The 25218-nt window shown below is 43.2% G+C and overlaps 1 protein-coding gene across 15 annotated transcripts in view; it reads left to right on the forward strand.

Annotated features, from left to right (window-relative positions):
* The window catches only part of CALD1 (caldesmon 1), a 188414-nt gene that overhangs the window by 149635 nt on the left and 13561 nt on the right, over positions 1-25218 (forward strand). For 9 of the 15 annotated variants that reach the window (XM_049094656.1, XM_049094653.1, XM_049094652.1 and 6 more), the window contains 5 exons: positions 2337-3318; positions 4645-4719; positions 9694-9836; positions 16510-16774; positions 19774-19914. In XM_049094656.1, the coding sequence (XP_048950613.1) occupies positions 2337-3318; positions 4645-4719; positions 9694-9836; positions 16510-16774; positions 19774-19914 (1606 nt within the window). The remainder of the gene's footprint in view (positions 1-2336; positions 3319-4644; positions 4720-9693; positions 9837-16509; positions 16775-19773; positions 19915-25218) is intronic. The other 6 variants (XM_049094658.1, XM_049094661.1, XM_049094660.1 and 3 more) reach the window with 1 other exon arrangement.

Here is a 25218-nt window from a genome sequence, read left to right on the forward strand (position 1 = left end):
GTAACCTACTGAGTCACCCAGATGTCCCTATCTGTTGGTTTCGTCTGGCTAACACTTTGGAATTTGTGGAATCTTTTAAAAATTATTTTCATTCAGTTGATCCAAATCCTTACATATAGACTTTTCTCCTTCAACTTTAATTATTTGTATTTTTAGGGAAATTTAATACTTCTGTCTAATTCATTGAGGCAGTTCCTACAGCACCTATGGCAAAAGTTAAAGCCAAGAAAGCTTAAAATCTAACCTTTCCTCTACCATTTCTTATTGTTAAATGCGAAATGTTTTTCCAAAATTAAGTGAACTCGAACTTCAAATGGGCCCGGTTCAGTATGAACCATGAAATTTGATGGAGTTTCTAAACATTGCAAGACATATTTTTCCAACTCTGGTCACAGTTTCTGGTATCACATGACTGGTGGTTTCCTTCCAGTGGGAGACCAACAGCCCTGGCTTTGAGCTAGAATAGTGAGTGAGGTGATAGATATGGTCCAGTTTAGTTTTTAGAGATTTTCTTTTCTTCTTTAATAAATATCAAATTTAACTATTCTTTGTCTACTATAGAGAAGGATAAGAGACCCTTTCTTCATGGAACTCTTGACAAAGAGTGCAGAAGGTATACATATTAGGGTAACGTCAGCTGCTCCAACAAGGAGCTCCAAACTTTAGTAATTTATTTTTTCTTATTTTCTTATTAAGATTTTATTTATTTATTCATGAGAGACACACAGAGAGAGAGGCAGAGACACAGGCAGAGGGAGAAGCAGGCTCCATGCAGGGAGCCTGATGTGGGACTCGATCCTAGGACTCTGGGATCATGCCCTGGGCTGAAGGCAGATGCTCAGCTGCTAAGCCAGCCAGGCATCCCCAAACTTTAGTAATTTAATGCAGCAACACAAACGAGCCCAAAGTGGGTATTTTTGAGTAGTAGATAGAACTGAGTAGTAGAGAAAACTGGTCACCTACTTTCTTCTTGTGACTCTGTCAAATCCTGGGGCTTTGAAATTTTCTGATCTAGTCAGCAGACAGAAATAGTAATGGTAGAGAATGCACTTCTGATCCTTTTTTTTTTTAACAATTTTATTTATTTATTCATGAGAGACACAGGGAAAATGGCAGACATAGGCAGAGGGAGAAGCAGGCTCCCTGCAGGGAGCCCGATGCAGGACTCGATCCCAGGACCATGGGACATTGCCCTGAGCTGAAAGCAGGTGCTTAGCCACTAAGCCACCCAGGTGTCCCTGCACTTCTGTTTCTGAATTGTGTTGGTATAGAGCATCACTTCCACTCACATTCTGTTGGAAATTACTGGACATATGGCTCTCCCTAGGTACAAGGAAGAAGGGAAGATAGGAAATATAATCCTTGATGGGCAATTACTTCCCTGGGGCTGTGGGAGGAGGAGCATGAATTGTGATGGACGGCTAGACATCTGTGCCACGAGGGTCACCGACCTAAGGACAGCATCCCCACACCAGGATGTACACGTGCTTCCTTTCCGAGAGCCTTGCGCCCCACAGATCCAGCTCAGGAATTCTAGGTGATGTGGTGACAGGTAGAAATACTCTATGATAATAGAGGCATTCACTCATTACTCAGTTTGATCCTTATGTTAGTTTGAGTCACCCAAGAAGCAGATTCTGAAACAAAAAGATGCAAGCAGGGATGCCTGGGTGGCTCAGTGGTTGAGTGCCTGCCTTTGGCCCAGGGCGTGACCCCTGGGGTCCCAGGATCGAGTCCCACATCGGGGTCCCTGCATGGAGCCTGCTTCTCCCTCTGCCTGTGTCTCTGCCTCTCTCTCTACCTCTGTCTCTCATGAATAAATAAATAAAGACTAAGAAAAAAAAAGGATGTAAGCACAAGTGGTTCATCTGTGAACGGTTCCCAGGGGCACATGGGGGCATCTCGGGTGAAACGTGGAAGGGATGGCCACCCAAGAAAGATCTTGTGGCCACTGCTGGACTCCGGGGCTTGCTCCTACCCCAGGGGTGCTCAGAGACCCAGTGGGCGCAGGCACCTCAGAGTTACCCAACTCCAAAGACCGAGGGGCCGAGGTATAATATATACACTAATGCTCCCCCCTTTTGTTTGATGGTTGCTCCCAAGAGGCCTTAGCCCCCAAAAGCACTTCTGGCCTGTGGGGATGATGCCAGTGGCCAGAGAAAGACGGAGGACCAAGGCCTGTGGGGGGCGGGGGGCCTGCGGAGAGCCAGGCGGGCCCCCCGATGGTGGTAATGGGGTGCTGGCCTCCCAACCTGCGCCCCTGGGCGCACCAGGCCAGGCGATCCGGCGGGCGCACTGATCAGCCCACTGTCCTTGGTGTCGTTTGTGTTGTGCAGTGTGGCCGACGAGGAGGGGAAGAGCGGCGCGACACCCGCTCCGGTGGAGGGCGACGACGAGGCCGCGCTGCTGGAGCGCCTGGCCCGGCGGGAGGAGAGGCGCCAGAAGCGGCTGCAGGAGGCCCTGGAGCGGCAGAGGGAGCTGGACCCCACGGTGACAGTGACAGACGCCAGCGCGTCGCCGGCCAGCAGAAGGCTGCAGAACAACGCGGCCCCCGGCGAGGCCGCCGAGAAGGAGGAGAAGAGCGAGCCTGGCCAGGAGGGGTACGCCATCGCGGGGCCCCAAGTGGCCACCAAGCCTCAGCAGAAGAACGACTGCAGGGACACGGAGGAGAAGCAGCAGGAGGAAGAGGAAGAAGGGAAGGCGGAGGAAGAGGAGGAGGAAGAGAAGGCAAAGCCAGGGAGCCGGGAGGAGAATCAGGTAGAGGCGGCGGCGGCAGGTGCAGGCCCCGAGGCAGCGGCCCTGCGCTGGGGAACCGGGCAGCCCGGTGCAGAGGAGCCTGGACCCGAGGAGCGGGGGGCGCGGGGTCCAGCCGAGGCCGCGGCCAGGCTGGAGGAGGAAGAAGGGGAGACAACGAAGGCCGAGCAGGAGCGCAGGGAGGCGGCCGAGCAAGCGGGGCGGGAAGCCGAGGAAAGAGCAGCTGAGCAAGAGAGGGCCAGGAGGGAAGCAGCCGAGAGGGAGAGGGAGAAGGAGAGGGAGAGGGAGAGGGAGAGGGAGAGGGAGAGGGAGAGGGAGAGGGAGAGGGAGAGGGTTGCGGAGCAAGAGAGAAAGGCGGCCGAGGAGAGGCAGCGGGCTGAGGCCAAGGACCAGGAGAACGCTAAGCTAGAAGAGCAGAAACTTCGGCAGCTGGAAGAGCACAGAAGTGAGATGCAAGAGAAAAAGCGCAAAGGGGAAAAGGTAGACGAGAAACTAGAAGGGAGACGGGGAAATGAAAAGACAGCACCAGAAGATAAGCCGCAGACAGCTGTGCAAAAGAAACAGGTACAGTACACATTTTGCACCAACTGTGTGATGCCTGTGACTTACGAGAAATGTAATGCACATCAGATTTGGGAGCGAGGCATGTTCCTGCAGCGCCCCCCCCCCCCCCCCCCCGCCCCCGTGCTTGCTGGTCTGGCAAGCTGTTCATTTTTCTAGGCCGTAGCGATATGCAAGCAGGAAGCAATCAGTGCCATCAGTCCGTCGATGGCTAAGTATTCAATCACCCAAATTTACCGGGACAGCCAGAGAGAAATTATTTGCTCTGTGCTTGCTTGTTATGAATACCGGAAAAATGAACTGACCCAAAGATGATAAACCTGGAGGTGCTGTGTGGACCTAGAATTCTGCGCCTGCATCTACATTCATTCCTTTTAACAACTGCCCTCTATCATAGGTCTGCATGAGGCAAGAGGACCAGAGCTCTTCCCCTTATCCATGTGTTTGGCACTTAATTAAAAATTATAAAAGCTGGGGAGGGAAAAAAGATATAAAGACTCATGATCAGAAATTTCACCTTAAGAAGGCAAAAATAACCCCCTCAGTATCAGCTGGTAATAAAGGAGGGGAAGAAGCTGGTGTGGAGCTTTCATTAAGTATGTCAAAACCATGATTTGCCATCATGTAGACCTGAGCTTAATGTAGACTTGCAGAAAGCCATTCATGGCGGGGGGCGGGGTGGGGGCACAATTTATAACTGACTGGTAATTAATAGCATACATTTTGCTGTTTTTTTTTACCATCGGGATGACACAAACAAATTCATGTAGCCTGAGAAGGTGAAAGGGGGGCGGAGGGAGATGTTTGCAAGCTGTGAAAGATTTTTTTTTTCTGTCTGCAAGCCTACATTAAAACACTCTACCTAACCACTACCTGTATCCCTACCTCCACAAAAAAAAAAAGAAAGAAAGAAAGAAAGAGATGCTTGCATATTCACCTTTGCAGAGAGAACTCTCTATCCCTAAGTCTGCATTGTGCCGAATTTGTCTTTCACTCTTGCTTGTTACAAGGGGCTCATGAGCACAGCTACATTTGAGATGATCAGAAACAAAATGCACCAGACCACACATGAGGTTTGCAAACATGCGCAAGGACCACCACGTCACGCTAGATTTCAGGGAGCATGATGGCAGGCACACGAGAAAAAAAAATGTGGTGGAAAGAAACTATCCCACGTTGCTGTTTAGAATCACTGACACAGAGTTATGTGAGCACCAAGTCAGCAGCATCCTAAGCCACATGCAAAGTGACCTGAGCACCCTCTCACTCTTGTAAGCTAGAAAGGGCTTCTTTTAAACGAGTGACCTTGCCACTCTTGAAAATAAAAAGGAAGAAGAAAAAGGGGCCAAAGCACAAGCTCAGAGAGAAAAGTCCCAAGAAGACAAGCCTGCCTTCAAAAAAGAGGTAAATATTATTGAGAAATGACCTAATCATAAAGCAACAGAGAGTAGTGTTCCATGACATTTCAGGTCTGCTGATCTCAAAATTATAACCTCTGATCCAGTGTTTTTCAAGCCCTGACTTGATTTCGTGATTCATTGAATGGTGAGATCAACTTAGAGCACCTCGAAGGTAGTTAAGTGTGCCAATGGGCATTTTAGAACACGAAATCGAATAGAAAATATCAGAGGGCATTGGAAGCTGTATTACAGTGTGCTGGAAATTGTCTTTCTTGCTGTGGGTCACAGAAAGCTTGAAAAACACTGCTCTGATCAATTTTTCCCGCTTTCTCCTCTTCTAACTGCTTTTTTTTTTCTCCTTGAGCCACCCTACTTTCATTTCAATTGTGGAAATTGTCCCAACTGGCTTTGATGAATGATTTAACTTTCCAAGGGAAAAACACTCCCCCACATCTCAGTAGAAAATTCGATGAACTGAAGATGGTATTTGGTTTTTAAAAGAAAAGTTTGGCCAAGGGTTCTGCATTGCATTTCTGAGGCACACACAGGAGCTGGTGCCAAGGTGTTTGAGTATAGGTAAGTAAGCGAGTCAGTGGAGCCAGGGCAGCTGCAAGAGAGAGTGTCATTACGCCCCACATAGTCAAAACACCACATCAGAAGGCCGGGCCTCACTTTAACCATTGTACTTATGTGAGCCCCCATGTAATCCTAAAAGTTGTGACAATGTCTCATAAGTTCAGAGTGCGTATACATGTCAAAACTAAATAAATTATCAAAGGTAGGAAGGAGGATTCGGATGCCTTTGCCCACGGGAGTGCATCAGAGCTGCTGAGGGCCAGCTAGAATCCTGCTGCCCTTCTCTGCCCATGATGGAACATATCAAGACACAGAAAAATCCATATTTAGAAAATTAGATAACCAGAGGAAGCAGGGGGGATGATTAGTTTCTTAAATGCCTTTTCCTAAGATTCACAGGGAAAAAAAAAAAGCAAGAACCCTAGATCATGTTCTATTTACTTTAAGACGGATGGGCCTTCCTGTTTCTCATAGAACCTGAGGGGGTGTGGGAGTAAAGACCGAATGCCAACACCACTCATCTAAAGGAAGGTGGGAGCGTGGGTGCTAAGAACTAGAAAGCTGAATTTGGCTCGAGTGAGCAGCAGCCAAGGAAATGGTTGAACATGTTGGGAAGCACTGTTCTTGTTTCTTAGCAGAAGAACCCATACAGATTCATCTATGAAATATGAAAAGTTACTGGGAGCTAAACTCAAACAGAAATGTCCCACTTGGGCTCTTGAGTGAAGCTGGTGTTTCGTGGTGAAGGTCTTTATGGAAGGAAGAGGACGTGAGGTCGGGATAGGGATGACGTTCACGTGGAGATGGGGAAGCTGAAAGAACACTGTTTGGGTTCTGTATTTATAATTTAATTGGCTTCCCTAAGATGTGACTTGTTTTTAATGACAGAAACATTCCCTGTCTATATTAGTGCCCATGAGCCGGAAAGGGCTCTCATGAATGGTCACCCTAAAGCATCCTTCTGCCTCTTTTCAGAGAAGGCCCCGGTCCAGCAGTGTGGGTGGGACAATGATCTCAGACCAGCCCCCTTCCCAGCTTGCTCTACACTCCATCCTAGAGTCCCAAAACTTTGGGCCTCTTTTTTACACAAGGCCAGATGAGCCACTTAACCTAGCTAAAAAAAAAAAAAAAAAAAATCTAGCATTCCCGCTTTGACATTTCATCTGAAAATTACTAGTTGAATTACTAGATTTCCCCCCTCCAGCTAGTTGTGTGGTTACTTTATGTAAACAACTTCGAATCCTATTTTACATGATTTCTCCATTTCAAACACCCTCCTCCCTCTTTCTTTTTTTTTTTTTAACCTTTTTGTTAAAAAACAACAACAGAAAATTTCCTTTCAAGGAGCTATGCTGGATTGGTCAACCGCGAGTAAATACCAGCATCACAGTGAGACTTCTTCAAGAAGACATTTCCAGAAGTCACTCCCAGACCTCAGAAAAAAACTCAGTTCTCCCCTGCAGCCCTGCGGTTTTAACTGTTTGTGGCGCTGGATCACAGAACGTCACCAACCTTGACACTTAGCTTTCTTTTTCTCTTCTCCACTTAGAAAATGCCTCTTGTTAGGTTCTTCTCCCTAGCTTTTTATTCTTTTCCTGGCCTCTGACAGAAAACCTATTTCCGGGAGAACTGTTCATATGATATTGAAACTGATATTCATACCAGGTACCACACTTTCCCAAACATGGGCATGCATATAAATCACCTGGAATCTTACGAGAGGCAGAATCTGACTCGGTGGGTGTGGGGGTGGAGTCTGGGCTTACTGACGAGGCCCTCTTGTTTGCAGAGCCAACTTACAGGGGCAAAGACCATGTGGTAGGCATTGGACCCAGAAAAGGAATTTGAGGTTTCTGAGCCTTAACAAAAATGACTCAAATCTAATCTGAAATATTGTAACTTGCACTAGTTCTTGTCATTCTCCTGAAATCGGGTGATGCAAAGCATTGATCTACAGACTGCCAGCTCAGTCTTTTTGACTTGCTCACTTGATCTTTTAGGTGTCTCTCTGGCACAAGGGCATGTCACTTGAATCCCCTCACCCCCACCATACACCCACGTGTTATCCCACTGGATGTCCCAAATATCCAGAGTTTTATCCACATGTCACATTTGACCAGGGCACCTCATAGGCTAATATTTTCTGAATGTGAAGCACATGAACTCTTCAGGATACTTAGCTATCTATGCACCCATCGGCATAGAGTTTCTTCATGGTAACATTCTGACCTAGCAGGTCAAATACTTTTCCCTCAGAATCTCATGAGTTCAGGTTGAATCTATTACTATGCTCCTTAAAATTTAAAGGCACTAAGGAATGAGTTTGTTTGTTTACTGCAAGTAAACACAAACATCAGGATGAGACTTCTTCAAGAAGACATTTCCAGAAGTCACTTCCAGACCTCAGAAAAATACTTTCTAAGAAAGTCTTCCAAAGAGCGTATAAGCATACCATCCTCGGCAACTTTTGCCAGTAAAGCAGAGCTTGAAAAAAAGGGGAGAGGAGATTTTTCTTGTCTTAGACATGGATTGTTTCACAAATCTACTTTATACACATTTTTGGTCAATAAATCAGATAAGGCATTTAGGGAGAATGGAAATATCTCTGACTCCAAAATAGGAGAAATGAGTTAAAGGGAATGTCTCTGCATAGTGCTTCCCAATCCATGAAATTTGACTAAGAATGTGTTTTGTGGGTTCCCTGAAATGGGACACTCCTTCCCCCCAAATTTGCATCCCCAGATACTTCTGAACCAGGACATATAAACTCCAGTCCCTGGAATCTGGGGCAATATCCAGCAGTGATAGGTCAGAATGAAAACAGGCATTGCCTCCTCCTGTCTTCCCAATGAACGTTGATTTTCTGTTGGGCAAGAACAGCCACTGGGGAGCTGCAATCAAGCTGTAGGACAAGCCAAAGTGTCCCTCTCTTCTCTTTAGCCTTTCATGGCAAATCAGGAGCCAAGAAGGAAATGGCAGGATGAGGGATTAGGAAGGAATCCTCTGGTCCAACCTCTCTTACAGATGTAGAGCCAACATCCCAGAGAAATTAGGTGACTTCATTTTAGCCAGTTTGTTGACAATACTAGAACAAAAACTCAAGTTTCTTTTCAGATGAAGCTCTCAGAGAGAATGGTAAAACAACAGCTGCCTTTTTCAGCATGTCCAAGGGACAGCCTTTGAGAAAGATTAAAGTCTTAACTAATTAAGGCAACATGGTAGTGAATAGTCCATCTGTGATAATTTACTCAAATACCATCCAAAGAAGACAGTCAGGCAAAGGACTACTCCAGGCTCATCAATAAAGAGAAAAAAAAAAAAGTACTGTGCTTAGTAAGGCATGCACTTTAGCAGTAAGTGTTCAGAGGGTATCAGAGGAATAGCTGGAAAGAGGTGAGCAATCAGATAAGGGGAGGCCATCCTGGGCAGCCCCTGAAAGCCCAAGCACTTATGTCTATCCTTCCTCTGTTGCTTGCTCTAGAACGTTAGTGTCTTGTCATGGTTGTCTTGAAATGATCAGTAATGAACGAGACTCTCCTGTTTTCACACTCATACTTTAAGAATGGGTGAGCTGATACAGGTAATCTCAACCCCCTATCAAGCTATGTAAGTTCGCTTTACTTGGAAATAACGTGTCTCACTTACTGTGAGGATCTTGTAACACAAAATTCATAAAAATTAAAGCTAACACCCACTCTCCATATATCATCTCCCTCTGTCCCCCCAACAATCACAAAACCACTTCTGGTTTCCTATTCCATTTGAACTGTAGTGGTTTAGATGACTACAAACATGGTCCCACAAATCTGAGTCGTCTCCCTAAAGGTAGGGTTATTATGTCTTCTATCCTCAGGACCCTAGTTACTCCTTTGATTAAAATACAAGGGTGGGCTTCCTCTGCCACCTGTCAAAATTGGCTTTGCAGATCTGGTAGGTTTCCTCTTTTTTTCCTCAACACGTCTGTGTCCTTTTCAAAGACTCAGTCTTCAACCAAGAGAAATACCTGTCCAACCAACCTGGCTATTCTCCCATCAATGCCACACTAATAATAACTCTTTTCAGTGGGAACTACAAAGAGCGACCTTCCATGAAATTTCCAGTGCATAATAGTTTCCAAACAGTAACACCTCCACTGCTCTTAAAAATAAAACCCCGGTGAAATCAGGGATGATCTTGACTTCCTAAAATTGTGGTCGAGGTCTTTGCACAGAGACTAGAGGACCATAGCTCAAGCTCTAAGAATTTCCTCTGAGCCCAGCTCTACGACATCATTCTCCGGCGGTTTGTTTTACTTCTGAGTTTTCTGACTTCCTAATAATTCTGGGTCTTTTTCGGTGATACCAACCAAAACCTAATAGGATTTTTATCGTTATGTTTCTCCCTGCTGTGTACTGTTGGTCAGATCAAAGATGAGAAAATTAAAAAGGACAAAGAACCAAAAGAAGTGAAGAGCTTCTTGGATGGAAAGAAGGGATTTCCAGAAGCAAAGTCACAGAATGGAGAATTCATGACCCACAAACTTAAACACACCGAGAATACTTTCAGGTAAGAAGCAGAGACAACTTAACAATGACTGTGTCCACTTGTGAAGAAAAAATAATAATTAGCCTCCCTCTCCTGTGCCTCCAGACAGCAATGTGCTAAATGGGCAACATATTTCTGTTGTGAAGTCATTGGCCATTGTCTTAGAGATATTCAGTCAGCAAGTCAGACTATCATCACTAACATAAGACCAGCAGTCATTGCTCAGACAAGGTTTAATCTGCTTTTCCCATCATGTAGCAAAGCAGATCATGCTTAGGATCCATGCTTTTGTTCCCTGACTTAATATGTTCCTGTAAGATCAGTTTGTTAGAAGACATTATGACTGGGGTTAATGTCATTGATTCTCTATGTGGCTCAGCCAATTTCATAAGAGATGCTTGTTGGTACCATATTCAAAAATATATATTTTTAAAGATTATAAATAAATGTTGCTTAAAACTGAGATTGTCCTGTGGCCAAACACTTGGGAAATGTAGTTTAAACTAAGTTAATTAGATCTCTTTAACACAGGACTTTGAGAACACTTGATGTTAATTTGCATTGGGAACCTCAAAGAGGTAGGCATAGGGCATAGCACTAGTGCTCTATTTAATACCCTTTGGAGACTCCTCCTTTTTTTAAAAAAATTATTTATTTATTCATGAGAGACACAGAGAGAGAAGCAGAGACATAGACAGAGGGAGAAGCAGGCTCCCTGTGGGGAGCCCAATGCAGCACTCGATCCTGGGAGCCCAGGATCACCCCCTGAACCAAAGGCTCAGTACTGAGCCACCCAGGTGCCCCTTGGAGAACACACTTGCATAGCTTCAGCTTCCCCTTCTCACCCCGCCATCCCCCATCATGTTGAATATCTGGACAAGTGATTTTCAGACAGATAGATAGGTACATGCAGATAAATCCTTATTTCTAGAGACAGTGAATACTGAGAGCTCCCCACCAGTTCTGTAGAAGGACTCAAGTTACAGAAGCCTGCCGTGGACACCTGGCTACATGATTCTTTGTGCCCCACTCCTACAAGATACACCCCCTTCAACCACTGGTGCCAAATTCCTACCTCTGTTATGACACTGGGTACTGTGCCAGATGTCCTGGAAGAGTCTTGGGTCCCTGAAATGAGGGTTCCCATGGGTTGTTTTGGCAGCAGTCTTGCCTCTGGACCTTGTTTTTCTGAACAGTTCAAATAAAGTCCACAAGCAAGTATTGTGTAGAAGCTGAACATATTCCTTACACCAAAGCCTTTGTAGCATTCAGAAGCAAGCAGAACTACTAGGGCTCTGCTCCTCTAAGCAGGCTAGAGTGGGGAAATATAATTGCCCCCAAACAATTTTTCTACACAAAAACTTGAGCAGAAAGGTAGTCACATTTATCCAAGGGAGAGCCTAAGGAAGTAAAAGTGTACAGAAAATGCCTCAGTAAACTGATGAAAGAGGATGTGAAGAACCTATAGATGTTACTTGGCATTGGCAAGAAAGTAGACTTTAAGTAGAACATCAGGAGTTTATTAAGAATTCATAGAAAATCTAGAAATCGAGTTGATTCCAGCTGGTTAGCTGAGTCCAAAGCTTGCCGAAGTGTGAGTAGTTTAATATTTCAAAGTCCTCGAACAGTGTCAGGTTCATGAAAAGTATCCAATGAATATTGCCTAACGATATTACTGTCTTATTATTTGATTGTTTAAAATATGTTTTGTGGTTTGAGTGTATTTTTTGTTAAGAAAAATAATGGTCTTTTTTAAGAATCTGTCAGTAGAAAGAAATTTAGTTAACAATTAGCAAACTTGCCAACCAGCTTTAGTCAAAACTCACATTAATAATTAACATGCCCATTGTGTGGAAATCCAGGGAGCTGGGAATTCAAAGAGAAAAATCACAAGGATGGCAACAGGTGTAGCGCTGAGAATTCTTAAATGTGACCTTCGCCCAAATTTTTCCATCTTTGGGCAGAAAAAAAATGACAGCAGCCACCATATCATTAGCTTTTGTTTAGCTGCCAACATAGATTAGTTTTAATTTCAATTCGAAGTTGATGCCAGTGGAAGTGGAGATGCCTGGGTTTGCTGTATGAACTTATAAAGCAAACAGCTTTGTAGTAGGAGCCTCTATTAGAATAGCCAAGTGCCTACTAGCCTAACTGCAAACAAACTGTGTTCATGGTGAAAGGTCTGCTTGTTCATCTAGACTCACACCTAAGGAAGCCAAGGATAGAGGAGAGACCTGGAAAAATTTCCATGTTCATGGCACCATAGTGCTGAGGGTATACCGGTACCTCCGAGTAGAGATGACAAGGACAAAACTATTGCTACTGTTTCGAGCATAGCTCATGTTTGATTTAATTACTGCCCCCTTTGATAGTTTTGTTTTCTGTGATTAGATAGTTTTCTCTAAAACATGACATAAAAAAAAAAAAATCTCAACTCAATGAGCAAGGCATAGAAAAAGCAGATTATACCAAGGATTCTATAGAAAGTGCAAAATAGGCATTTGTTTTACTTTCCATCTATTTTTAATGAGGTAATTAAAGTTTTTTCTGATTATAGGAAAAAAATGATACTCATTTTGAAACACTCAGAAAATAGAAGCACAAAAATAAGTACCCACCTTCCAAAGATAACTACCAGTAACATTTTATCCAGATATTTTTATGTGCATATATTCAAAATAGACAAATATATATAGTATATGTATGTGTGAGTGTAACTATAAATATATTTTTGAGTCTTGCATTGTACATAACAGTATATCATAGCTACCTTTCTTTTTTTTTAAGATTTTATTTATTTATTCATGAGAGACACAGAGAGAGAGAGGCAGAGATACAGACAGAGGAGAAGCAGGCTCCATGCAGGAAGCCTGATGTGGGACTCGATCCCGGGACTCCAGGATCACGCCCTGGGCGGAAGGCAGGCACCAAACCGCTGAGCCACCCAGGGATCCCCTATAGCTACCTTTCTGAACCATAAGCTTACAGTTAATAATGATAGTCTTCCACCAGATGGATGTACGTATATATAAAATGGATGGATGGATGTATATCAAATAAGTCATGATTTATTGAACGGGCCCCTAATGATGGACACTTTCATTGTCCAAAATAAAGACTGAGTGACACCTAGTGGAATCCAAAGAAGTTTCCATAGGCGTGTGTTACAGGCCAACTCCTGTGCACTAACATGATGAACACAAGGAGTGAGCAAACTCATTTCTGAAGATGGAAAGACCTTGAATTAACACAGAGAGATCTTCTCTCTGGAGTCACAGACCTGTGAACTTATAAGAGCCTGAAACAGCAACATCAAGTTTTAAGGGACCCTCTGACATTTGTTTGAGTTCAAAATGAAAGAATTTAACTGTCAAGAACTTAGAACAATATTTTAAAACCTTCTAACCTCAACTCTTAGTAAGAAATAAATTTGACATCATTACCCAGGACACAGCTACATATATACTTAAAACTGAAACAAACATGTCAAGAAATGGTACTCTCCCTTGCTCTGAAATGCACTGTGATGTTTTCTGTTTTGTTTTTTGTTTTAATGTTGATTATAATACACAATATTGATTTTTTCATCCTTCACTTTAAAAAGCTTGGAAAGGACATAATATACTCAGAACTACCTCATTGTTTAGGGGTCCCTGCGTGGCTCAGCCAGTTAAGTATCTGACTTTGGCTCCCATCATGATCCCAGGGTCCTGGGATCAAGCCCTGAGTCTGTCCCCTGCTCAGCAGGGAGTCTGATTCTCTCTCTCTCTCTCAAATAAATAAATAAAATCTTTTTTTTAAAAAAAGAACTACCTCAATGTTTAAAAAAGCATGAGATGTACACATAAGATCGGTATTCATAAATATGTAGTCTTGAACTCATTTTCTGTTTTATTCTTTTTTTCTTGTGTCATCTCTAGAAACACTGAGCCCTTCTCTATGTGGAATAAATGATATCAGACAGTGATAATTCATCTGTTCCTTAGACACAGCATTAGGGATGGGCTACCTGTGTTCAGGGCTAGTTAAGCATGACCTCACTGCTTGTTAATAATTACTTAAGTAGCTGGCAAGTTGCATTTTTGTCTCTTAGTTAAGGACTATCTGTAACTAGGCACACTTTTAAGGATACCACTAAATTATCCTAAATGAGTGCCAGGAGGATCCAGCTCCAGTGAAAACATAGTCTCTGCTGCAGTTGTCAATACCAATATGTTCGGAGACAATTATCAATGTCAAAACTCTACTAGATAGCAAATTTATTAAAGGAGCTCAGGGTCAATGGGTGGTAATGATCTCCCTCTTCTTTTTTTATATGATTTATGTAAAAACACTAAGAATACCAGTTCTGAAATAAAATCTTAACATAAGGACCCCTGGGATAGTGATCTGTCTCTAGTCTTAATATGTTCCCAATTCTACAATAAAATCCCTATGCTTCTCCTTAATCCCCAGAGAAAACTTCAACATAATTTCAATCTTTTCTTTTTTTAAAAAAAGAGTGATTTTCTTTCTTTTTACATTTTTTAGAGGGGCATGTGGCAGAGGGAGAGAGAGAGAGAGAGAATCTTAAGCTGGCTCCATGCCCACTGCAGAGCCCAACGGCAAAGCTCGATCTCAACAACTCTGAGATTATGACCTGAGCCAGAATCAAGAGTCAGATGCTCTTGATACTCTTAACCAACTGAGCCATCCAGGTGCCCCTAATTTCAATTTTATTTCTAACTTGTAAAAAACATCCATTTTCTTGCTGTTTTATGAGCTGTACCATCTGATGAAGCATTGCTTCCACTGGAGCATGGAAGGTAGTTAGGCCTAGACTAGAAATTCTAGAGACTTACATGTAGGAAACATCCCTCCCAGACTCTCTAGTCCTCAGGGTAGTTGGTGAGAGGTAGAGGCTAATATGCTGGATTCCATTGATTTTTTTATTTTATTTTATGAAAACCATATTTAACTCTCCATATAATTATAGTTCAGTGGAAAGAAAAGTAGAGAAACCCTAGAATCTGGTAGAGAAACACTTGAATCTGGTCATGGCTCTTACTTTCTTACTACCAAAATTTGGGGCATACTGTTGTCTCTCTCTCACCCATCGCTTCCTTATTCATAAAATGGAGGTATTAAGGTAACCTGCAAACTCCTTAGTTATTGTGACTACTAAATGAGCTAATAAATATGAAAAGGGTCTATAAAGCATAAGTAACAACCCTAACTACACCATATCAGAGCTAATTTAGTAATTTTAAGTCCCAATTAGGAATATTTGTGTCCTGTGGACCATACAAATTGAAGCCGTAAGGTAATGCCATCATTACGAACTGTCTTGGAGCACCTATGTGAGAATGGACATATATTTCTGTATTTATAGCTCTTAATCAAGAGGCAAAGGGTAATTTCATCTGCCAGAGATCAGCTGCTAGAGTCAAGTTCAAGACAAGGATGTGGATAAGCAGATTTTTATTTCAGTGCGTCCCCTAGTTTCAGCCATCTTTTCCTATCTCCAGTTACTGGGCCTTTAAGTCTTCCCTCCTGATCCATGATTCTAGGCAGATCCAAATTAACCGGTAACTTATGGTAGAGAACTTTACTAGGGTCACACCTAGATTTTAGTCCTCCATCTAATAGCATTGTTTTGTGAAACACGCATTTCTTTCCAGTAACGACTAATATTTATGATGATATAGAAGTCAACATTTTTTTAATATGTGATCTCATGGGATCCTAAGAACAGCCCACTGAGGCAAATAGAACAAATAATATCTGCCCAGTTTTTCCATATTGCATCATGCATGGATCATGGATTTTTTTAATTGTAGTAAAACACATACCATACAATTTACCATCTTAACCATTTTTAAGCATACAACTCGGTTGTATGAAGTACAGTCACATTGTTGTGAAACATCTCCAGAACTTTTTCATCTTGCAAACTCGAAACTCTGTACCTGTTAAATAACTCCCCCTCCCTACAGCCACTGGTAACCACCATTCTACTTTCTGTTTTGCTGAATTGACTGCTTTAGATCACTCCTATAAGCAGAACTGTGCAGGATTTGTCTTTTGGGGACTGATTTATTCCACGTAGCGTAATCTCAAGGTTCATCCACGTTGTAACTCGTGACCGATTTCTGTACTTTTTAAGGCTGAATAATATCACGCTGTGTGTATGCACCACTTTGTTTATTCATTTGTTGAGGGATATTTGGGCTGCTTCCACCTCTTGGCTCTTGTGAAGAATGCTGCTGTGAACAAGGGTGTGCAAATATGTTTTCAAGATCCTGCTTGCACTTCTTTGGGGCATATACCCAGAAGTGGGATTGCTGGAGCATATGATAGTTTTACTGTTCCTTTTTTTTTTTTTTTTTTTTTTTCTTGAGGAACCTCGCTACTGTTTTCCATAGCGGTTGCACTATTTTGCCCATGTTCCATTTGCCATGTTGCCACCAACAGTGTCTGTTCGCCCGGCTGTACAGCTAGGAAGCCAAGGCCAAGTGGCAGAGAGGAACCCGATTGGGGCCTTGAGATTCCAGGCCCACCCCGAGCCCCCCTGGGCTGGTGTGAAGAGCCACTGTGTCCTGATGGGCAGTGGAGATTTCTTTTGGCCTGGGATGCAAAGCAGCTTCCGTGCTGGGCGGCGGGGAGGGGTGCCCGAATGGCCTGTGTCCAGCTCCTGTGCATTTGCCCCCGACAGCCGCCCGGGCGCGGGAGCGAGGGCCAGCGAGGCCAAGGAGGCCGAGGGAGCCCCGCAGGTGGAAGCGGGCAAGCGCCTGGAGGAGCTTCGCCGTCGCCGCGGGGAAACCGAGAGCGAGGAGTTCGAGAAGCTCAAGCAGAAGCAGCAGGAGGCGGCCCAGGAGCTGGAGGAGCTGAAGAAGAAGCGGGAGGAGAGAAGGAAGGTGCTGGAGGAGGAAGAGCAGAAGCGGAAGCAGGAGGAAGCAGAGAGAAAAGTCAGAGAGGAGGTAAGCAGGGCGCAGCCCCTCCACCCCGTGACCCTCCTAGCCCAGGGAATGAGGTGGGTTGTTTTGTTTTGTTTTGTTTTGTTTTGTTTTGTTTTGTTTTGTTTTGTTTTGTTTTCCCGTGGTGGAATGCTGCTGCTCTTTTGAGCATGGACTCTTACAACTACATTTTAAGAATATTAAAGTTGGGCACCTGGGTGGCTCAGCGGTTGCGCATCTGCCTTTGGCTCAGGGCGTAATCTTGGAGACCTGGGATCGAGCCCCGCATGGGGCTCCCCGCAGGTGGCCTGCTTCTCCTCCCTCTGCCTGTGTCTCTGCCTCTCTCTGTGTGTCTGTAATGAATAATGAAATCTTAGGGGAAAAAAAATAATAAAGCTAACGTGCTTGGCACAGTTCTAAAACCTTTATGTGTAGTAATTTATATCCAGTTATAGGAACTTTCTGATGTGGATGGTCTTATTATCCCATTTTTCAAGTGAGGAAACTGAGGCACAGAGTGGCATTGGAACTTTCCCACATCCCATTTGCCTTAACCCATTCCCCTGTACTGTCTCTCAGTAAAGAACAGAAAGCAGAAGGGATCCCTGGGTGGCTTAACAGTTTAGCACCTGCCTTGGGCCCAGGGCGTGATCCTGCAGTCCCAGGATCAAGCCCCATGTCGGGCTCCCTGCATGGAGCCTCCTTCTCCCTCTGCCTGTGTCTCTGCCTCTGTGTGTGTGTGTGTGTGTGTGTGTGTGTGTGTGTCTCATGAATAAATAAATAAAAATCTTTTTAAAAGAAAAAAAAAGAACAGAAAGTAGAAATCCAGGATGAAAAGGTCTACAGATTAGAACCAAGAGTCACATGATCATTATTTGCTGATATTCGAAGAGTTTTGATAGAGAGATTTTTTTTTAATAGTTTTTCTTTTTTTTTCATGGAAGAGTAAGGAGACAAGGGCGTCCGTCACAAGCAGGGGCGGTATCTGCTTTGTTCATTACTGTAAACCCAGGACCCAGCACAGTGCCATGCCTGTAGCGGGAGCCCAGTAATAATGAACAGATGAATGTGCTCCGTCTTTTAAGACAGAACTAAAAACAACAGATAGAGTTACAAGAAGGCAAATCGTGAAAACTGAAAAAAGCACTTAACCAACTGCAACTTTACAAGGTGCATTCTTTCCTTTCATCCTGAGGTGCGTTATTATTCTCATTTTATGGGCAAAGAAAAGGGAATTGGATTATTTGAGTGGCTTATGTGAGCTACTTGACTGGTAAATGGTGGAATCAGTATTGGGACCTCAATTCTCCAAACCAGCTTAGAGCTTTTCCCTCTGATCTTAAGAGATGGTGACCTTCCAGCATTCGAACCATGCAAAAAGACTTCCGATGGCTTTCTGACACGGATCCTCTGCAACAATTCCCCGACCTGCAAGGGCGGTTTGATTAAATTATTCCAAGGTATCTTCCAACACCGGCTCTCAATGAGCCAGTTGCCTTTGGCTGGGAAGTGTTTGGGATGCTAGTGCTTTAGAATTAAACATACCTAGGCTGGCATCCTTTGCCGCTTGCAAGCTGGGGACCTTGGCGGAGTTACTGAACTCAGATAAGCTAAGACTTCTCCTTACCTGTGAAATAATGTCTACTTACAGCATTGATGCCCGGATTAAATACGTCATTGCGCTCCTGATACCTGGTAGTTACAGTTATTCTTATCATTGCTGTTAATGCTATTTAGAGGAGCAGAGTATCAATGAAGGCAGAAAAGAAACACTAACTCTTAGAATTGGATTGAACCTAGTTGATTATCTGGTCCAGCCTCCTACCAAACAGTCTTCAATCAGTGGAGCCACAATAACAAATCCCCGTAGACTGGGTGGCTCATAAACAACAGAAATTTATTCCTCACAGGTCTGGAGGTTAGGGAGTTCAAGATCAAGGCTTTAGCAAATTCTGTGAGTGGTGAAACTCCACTTCCCAGTTCATAGACAGCAGTCCTCCCACTGTGTCCTCACTCGGGAGGACACAGAAGAGAGCTCTGGGTTTTCTTTTAGAAGAGCTCTAGAAGGGTCATTCGTGAAGGCTCCACTCTAACCACCTCCCAGCTCCTAAAACCATCACTTTGGGGGTTAACACTTTCATGTATGAATGGGAGAGGGGCCCAAACGCTCAGCCCATAACACAGAGAATCCTTCTGCTGGATGAACAGCCAATCTCTGAGAATAGACAGTTTGAAAACTACGAAAACTATACGATTGTCTCAGCACAACATTCACAGAGGACATGCAACTTGATCAGAGCTCTGAAATGTTTTGCCTGCGAGAGAAGACAGGGGAGGCTATTACAGACCAGGGATGAAGGCACAGAGGGCTTAATGAGACATACTGTGGACTTCTGTGGCTGCTGTGATGCAGTGTCTATGTATTTTAGTTTTGTCACCATCTAAAGCAATCTACTCGGTTTATTTGAGGCTGAAACAAGCATAAAATCATCTCTCGTGCAATTTGGCAAGTATAATACCTTAGATTTATGTAACTTTGCACATCAGTTATCCCATCTGTCTTCACAACTGTCCTAGGAAGGAGGGAGAGAAGGGGCATTATTCATTGTACCTACACAGAGACGCAAGGTCTGCGTTAAATGACCTGACAGGATGGTGATGACAATGATAACGATCACCTTCATACTGAGCACAAGGTCCAGCGTTTCACACAGGCTTTCCTCCTGTAGCCCTCACGACAGCTATTAGTATCCCCATTTTACAGATGACAGACGGAGGCCCAGAGCAGAGAGGTGACGTGGCCAAGGTCACACAGTTGGGAAGCAGCAGCTCCAGAGTGAATCAGGCAGTTGGAGCTGCAGGCTCCGGCCTAACCTCTAGCCACCGCCCTTGAGGAAGGGCTGGCATCCAGTCCAGAACCCGGCTCATTCCCTCTGGGACTAGTGCTCTTTCCCCTACAGCACTCTTTTCTTCTGGCATGAAGCTTGTACTGATGTCTTTGTCACTTGTTCTTTCTTTCCCAGGAAGAGAAGAGGAGGCTAAAGGAGGAGATAGAAAGGCGACGGGCAGAAGCTGCTGAGAAACGTCAGAAGATGCCTGAAGACAACTTATCAGATGACAAGAAGCCATTCAAGTGTTTCACTCCTAAAGGTTCATCTCTCAAGGTATTTTTTTATTCCCAGAGTGCCTGGGTTATTAACACCTGGGTTATAATGTGATGGAAACTTAATTTTAACCCCTTATATAGTTACTCATTGTCCAAAGCCTTTGCTTCGTTTATCTTTTTACTCCTTCTCTCAGCCTTTTCACAGCCTCTCTTTGTAACATGTAGGGAGGAGAGAAATAAAGTGGAGAGCTTTGTATCTCTTGTCCGTTAGATGCTTTGGTCTGCATTAAAGTGACAGCGGTTATCTCAAGATTTTACTGACCCGTGCCCTCCAGATGCCTCCTGGCTTCAAGCAGTTGGAAATGGAAACATAGAAAGTTTATGAACTGGGCAACTGTATTATAAAGGTTTGAGCTGCTTTCCATGCTGGCTGTTCACTTTTTCTTTGTCATTATTCAAAGTAGGGCAGCTGGAAATGGTACTGGTCAAATTTGAAAGCTGTTATCACTGGAGGGGATGAAATGGGACTTGGGTAGGGTCCTTTGCCAGGATGAGTTTGGTCCCATCACTGCCTTCAGGGAGCACAACTCCTGGGGCACTTGGGTAGCTCAGCGGTTGAGCATCTGCCTTTGGCTCATGTCATGATCCAGGGTCCTGGGATGGAGTCCCACATCGGGCTTCCCGCAGGGAGCTTGCTTCTCTGTCTGCCTATGTCTCTGCCTCTCTCTCTGTGCCTCTCATGAATAAATAAAATCTTTCTTAAAAAAAGAGCACAGCTCCTAACTGATGGAAGCCAAAGTGCTAGCAGGAGAAAAGAGAGCAAGCAAGAGGGAGCCCAGGCAAGGAGATGAGGGAAGGGTTGACATGCAAGACAAAAGAAAACAGAAGAAGAAAATGCTATCTATTATTTATACTCAGTTTTCAATTATTTTGAAATAATGTGTTTTGTTTTGAGAGTGAACGTTTGTGGAACACCCAGCATGATGCAAACAGTCAATAAATATTTGCTGAATCAATAAATGGATGAATGAATCTTCAGAGATTGGAGCTTTTAACATTTTAATTTCTCCCTCATTTTCCATCAACCTAACTAGGCTAGCATTGACGATGAGCAAAACAAGTAGAGAAGCATAGCCAGGCTCCAGCTGCTTAACTATATGCATGTGTGTGTCTGTAATTGTGTGTGTGAGGTCATCTCACGTGGCCCACTGAAATGACCAAAAGCCAGTTACTTAACATTTTACAGTTATTACCTGTTTCACAGGAAAATCAGCATGTTTGATCCTTAAGGAGCTTCACTTAGTCTTTATGATCATCTGGGTCCCAAGCATAGTCTGACACCTGCCACAGAAGGGTCCTTATGTTGAACCCTCTCTTCTCAAGATCTGCTGCAGGAAGAATCAGAACTAAGCCACAGGAGGATTTTATTGTTTAGTATTTGATATTTATAACATACCTAATGGGTGGTATGTACCATGAGGGAGAGAAGTACAAAACAAGGTCACTGCCCCTATGGCATTGCCCTAGTCAGCTGCTCAGGGGAATTCAAGAATTGCCAGGTAACCAAATGCAGACTACCAGCACAGTAAGACCTCAGAGCCAAGCAAAATGAGCAGAGAGAGGCTTTGTGGAGTGGATGGTTTTATGGGGATACACTGAAATTTGGATCTCATAAAGGTATCCTATGTCCCAAAATATTATTTTGGATTCTTAAACCATTTAACAATATAAAACTCAATCTTAGCTTGAGGGCTATGTGAAAACCATGGTGCACATGGGCCATAGTTTGCAGACCCTGCTGTAGAAGAAAGGGCAGGATGGCAAAACAAAACAAACAAATAAAAAAAAAACCCAACCAAACAAAAGCAAAACACAAAAGCAAAGAAACAAAAACCCCAGTCAGTTCAGGCTATCTCTGTGCAGTAACCAGAGCCCATTCTGTTCCCAGTCTGGGTCCTCTCTGTTTTTGACTTATCAATAATCAGAGAAAGCCATGTTCTCTCTTTCTTCCCTCCTTGACGTCCCACCCAAGCTAAGCTTTGTTTGAACAGTCTTGGTCAAAATAAGATGAAGAAAGTCGTAGTCATCTAAGCTTCTAATTGCTCTTCTTTGTAGGAGAAACTATAGCCCATCCTCCTTTTCTTCTTCAAATGTCTCTTTTACTGAATTTTCCAACTTACTTCTCTGGTCCTTCCCTCCACCAGACTCCTGGCTTCTCATTTCATCCAGTGTTCCTTTGGAAGCCATTCATCCACTCCCTCTGCTAAAGAGGCATGTGTGAGCAATCAATTTATGTTTAAGAGAAACAAAACATTTTTAATTCCTACATAACAGAGACATACTTTCAGGAGCAGACAGTCTATTACTTTTCCCCATAGTATGTGCCTTGAAGAATTTGCTGTGGCTCTGGTTTTAGAGCTCAATTTCATATTCTATGACTGAATTCCTACAGTTGTTGATACTCTTGGCCCTGTGACTTTTCTAAGTGGTCATAAGTTAAGACTGTAGAATGCCAGTGTAAGGGAAAACATTTGCTATTTGACCTCAAAATATTATCAACTCATGTATTTTGTTAAGTTCTCATGACTCCTTGTATTCCCTGTCTGGGAAACGCAGAGCCTGGTTTCTCACAGTTAAATTTTGTTAGTGGTGAATGATTTTTCTTATGTAAAGCATGCACAGAACAAATTTTAAGTAAATTAAATTTAAAATTGGGTTTTTATTATTGTTGTTTTCATATTTTGGTGGTGGAAGGGGTGTACAGTAAGGAGAGAGCCAATTTTCTCTAAAATTAATAGCGTGCTTTGCTTTTTCCCTTGAGTTTTTTCGGGACAACAGTGCCACCTCTTGGTCTTCAGAAGAACCAACTGCTCTCGTTAAACTCCTTGTGCAGAAATTGTTAGGTGTATAAAATTTAGTACACTTTGTTACATTATCTAGATTAAGTTAAGGATTTTCCAATAGGAATGAATCAGTAAATGGATGGTGAGACCTGACAAAATGTGATAGTGAAGTCAAGCTGTATTTGATATTATAGATACAAAAGGAGATGTCAGGTTCTGAGAATCTCCATAATTTGAGTTAATGGGATAGCCAGGGTTAGCAAGCTCATCCTGGAGTCAGGAGGATGCTGGAAGTGCTATAAGGAACAAGCCCCCCCTCGGCTGCCCTTCCTCTCTCCTTCCACTATTCCTGCACCCACCCCCTGCCCTGCATGTGTTCCCCCAAAATCTTCATGCATGGGTTTGCTCTGCCACAAATGTCCTGCTCCCCTGTAACTCATAACTCATGCACTCCTACCCCCCACCCTCACTTCCATAAACTCATTGAGGAAATTCTGTAAACTATAAACTAAAACTACTCAAAAACTTCTCCACTGACCCAGAGAGTCACTTCTCCCATGGTCACGGCATTTTCTTCTTATCTTTACTATGGTTCCTATCATTGAATGTTAAGTATTTTATCCGTATGTTCTACTAATCTCCTCTACTAATCGTGTCCTTCTTAAAGAATGGGACACTGTCTTATACATTGTTGAGGGTTCAACTTTATAGAGTACTCAATATATAATTTATTGGTTAGTTGTTTAGCTGACAGGTTGGCAGGATCAAAAGTAGGATGGATGGATGGATGGATGGATGGATGGATGGATGGATGGATTGATGGATGGTTGGATGGTGACGGATGGATGGATGGATGGATATTAAAACTGCATTGCACAGTTTCAATGTATTTCACCTTATTCACCCGTGAGCTTTTTCTCCAGCGGTGTACTTCTACATTATATTAAAATCAGAAAAATAAGATTTAAGACACTTTGCATCCCATAAACTCAAGGCTTCTGGTAGCACTTTTTTGCGTAAAGTTTTATTTTTAATGAGTTGCTTTTATCATTGTGAGAAATCATTGGAAAAAATGAAATGCCCCCGCTAACATCTATAAAAATGTTATTCAACTGCTATTAGAATGAAGCATTTTTTTTCCAAAAAGCCTAATGGTGTTTATTAATACTGCACGAGTCCCAGGACAGTCCTGGCCAGAAAAGAGCCACTAACACCTCAGAAGACTCTAGGGAACACTCAAGCACACCAGCCTCGGGGAGCTGAGGTCTCATAGATTCCTTGGCTGCCCTGACCAGGGCAAAAGATGGACCCCTTTGGCACATGTGTGCTTTGGCACAGGCAGTCATATACAAAGATTTTACTATTTGCTGATTTTGGTGGGTGATAAGTGCCAGAGGCAATTTCTCCCCTGGAGCTGGGTGTCATAAGGAGTCAACAGATAATTGCTGACTTACATAGAACATGTGATTTGAGTGATACAGTGTCAGTAAAATATAATGTCTGATTTAGTAGCTTTAGTTTTAGCAAAGGGAAGTTCCTAGCTTTGAAGAGAAAAAGGATTTTATTAAAGGCTACTGACCTTCCTGTTTCATATGTATCCATCAGTTTTTCTGGCCTTGTTTCCGTCATTCCCCCCTTGGCCTAACAAAGGTTTCACGGGAGCCTCAGCCCTGAGGAGCCATGCCCTAGTCTCGATCTACTCGTGTCCCTATCTTCCACATTCAAGGCAAATTAAGTTCAGCAGTAGGCTTGACAGCTGTCTGTTAGAAAGACAGGCCAAGCAGGAGGTGAAGAGTTCACAGTTCCTAGTTACCTTTCTTACTTGATCCTATTACACATGTAATATGTAGTTAAAACACTGTGGGGAAATTTTGTTAGATAACATGGTCTATCTGTACTCATATAAATATGTCCTAAAGGGCAATAGCATGTGCTTTGGGAGGGGAGGGGAGTTGTCTTGAAATGTAATTATTTTGCCACTGATTTGCATTATTTCAGAGGTATTTTTATTCCATTTCTGTCTGGTCTTTAATTTGCCTCCAGAACTTTGTATATCTTCACTCTTTATCATTTTCCATTTGTTCTCTCCAAATCTCACTCTCAAATACCTCCTAAGTAGTTTTCTTCCAGAAGAATTACTGGGCACAACACCCTATTACTCTGACACACACTCTGGTGCTTTTACTCACTAAGCAACATAGGCTGAGAAACATTGTGTATATATATATATATATATATATATATATATATACACACACACACATACATATATACAAATTTGTTTGTGTATATATATACATTGTGTATATATGTATATATACAAATATATATATGTATATATATATATTTTTTAAGATTGTATTTATTTAATCATGACAGACACAGAGACAGAGAGGCAGAGACACAGGCAGAGGGAGAAGCAGGCAGGGAGGGAGCCTGATGTGGGACTCGATCCCGAGATTCTGGGGTCACGACCTGAGCCCAAGGCAGACGCTCAACCACTGAGCCAGCCAGGCATC

Source organism: Canis lupus, chromosome 16 (genome assembly GCF_003254725.2).
Source record: "Canis lupus dingo isolate Sandy chromosome 16, ASM325472v2, whole genome shotgun sequence".
NCBI lineage: Eukaryota > Metazoa > Chordata > Mammalia > Carnivora > Canidae > Canis > Canis lupus.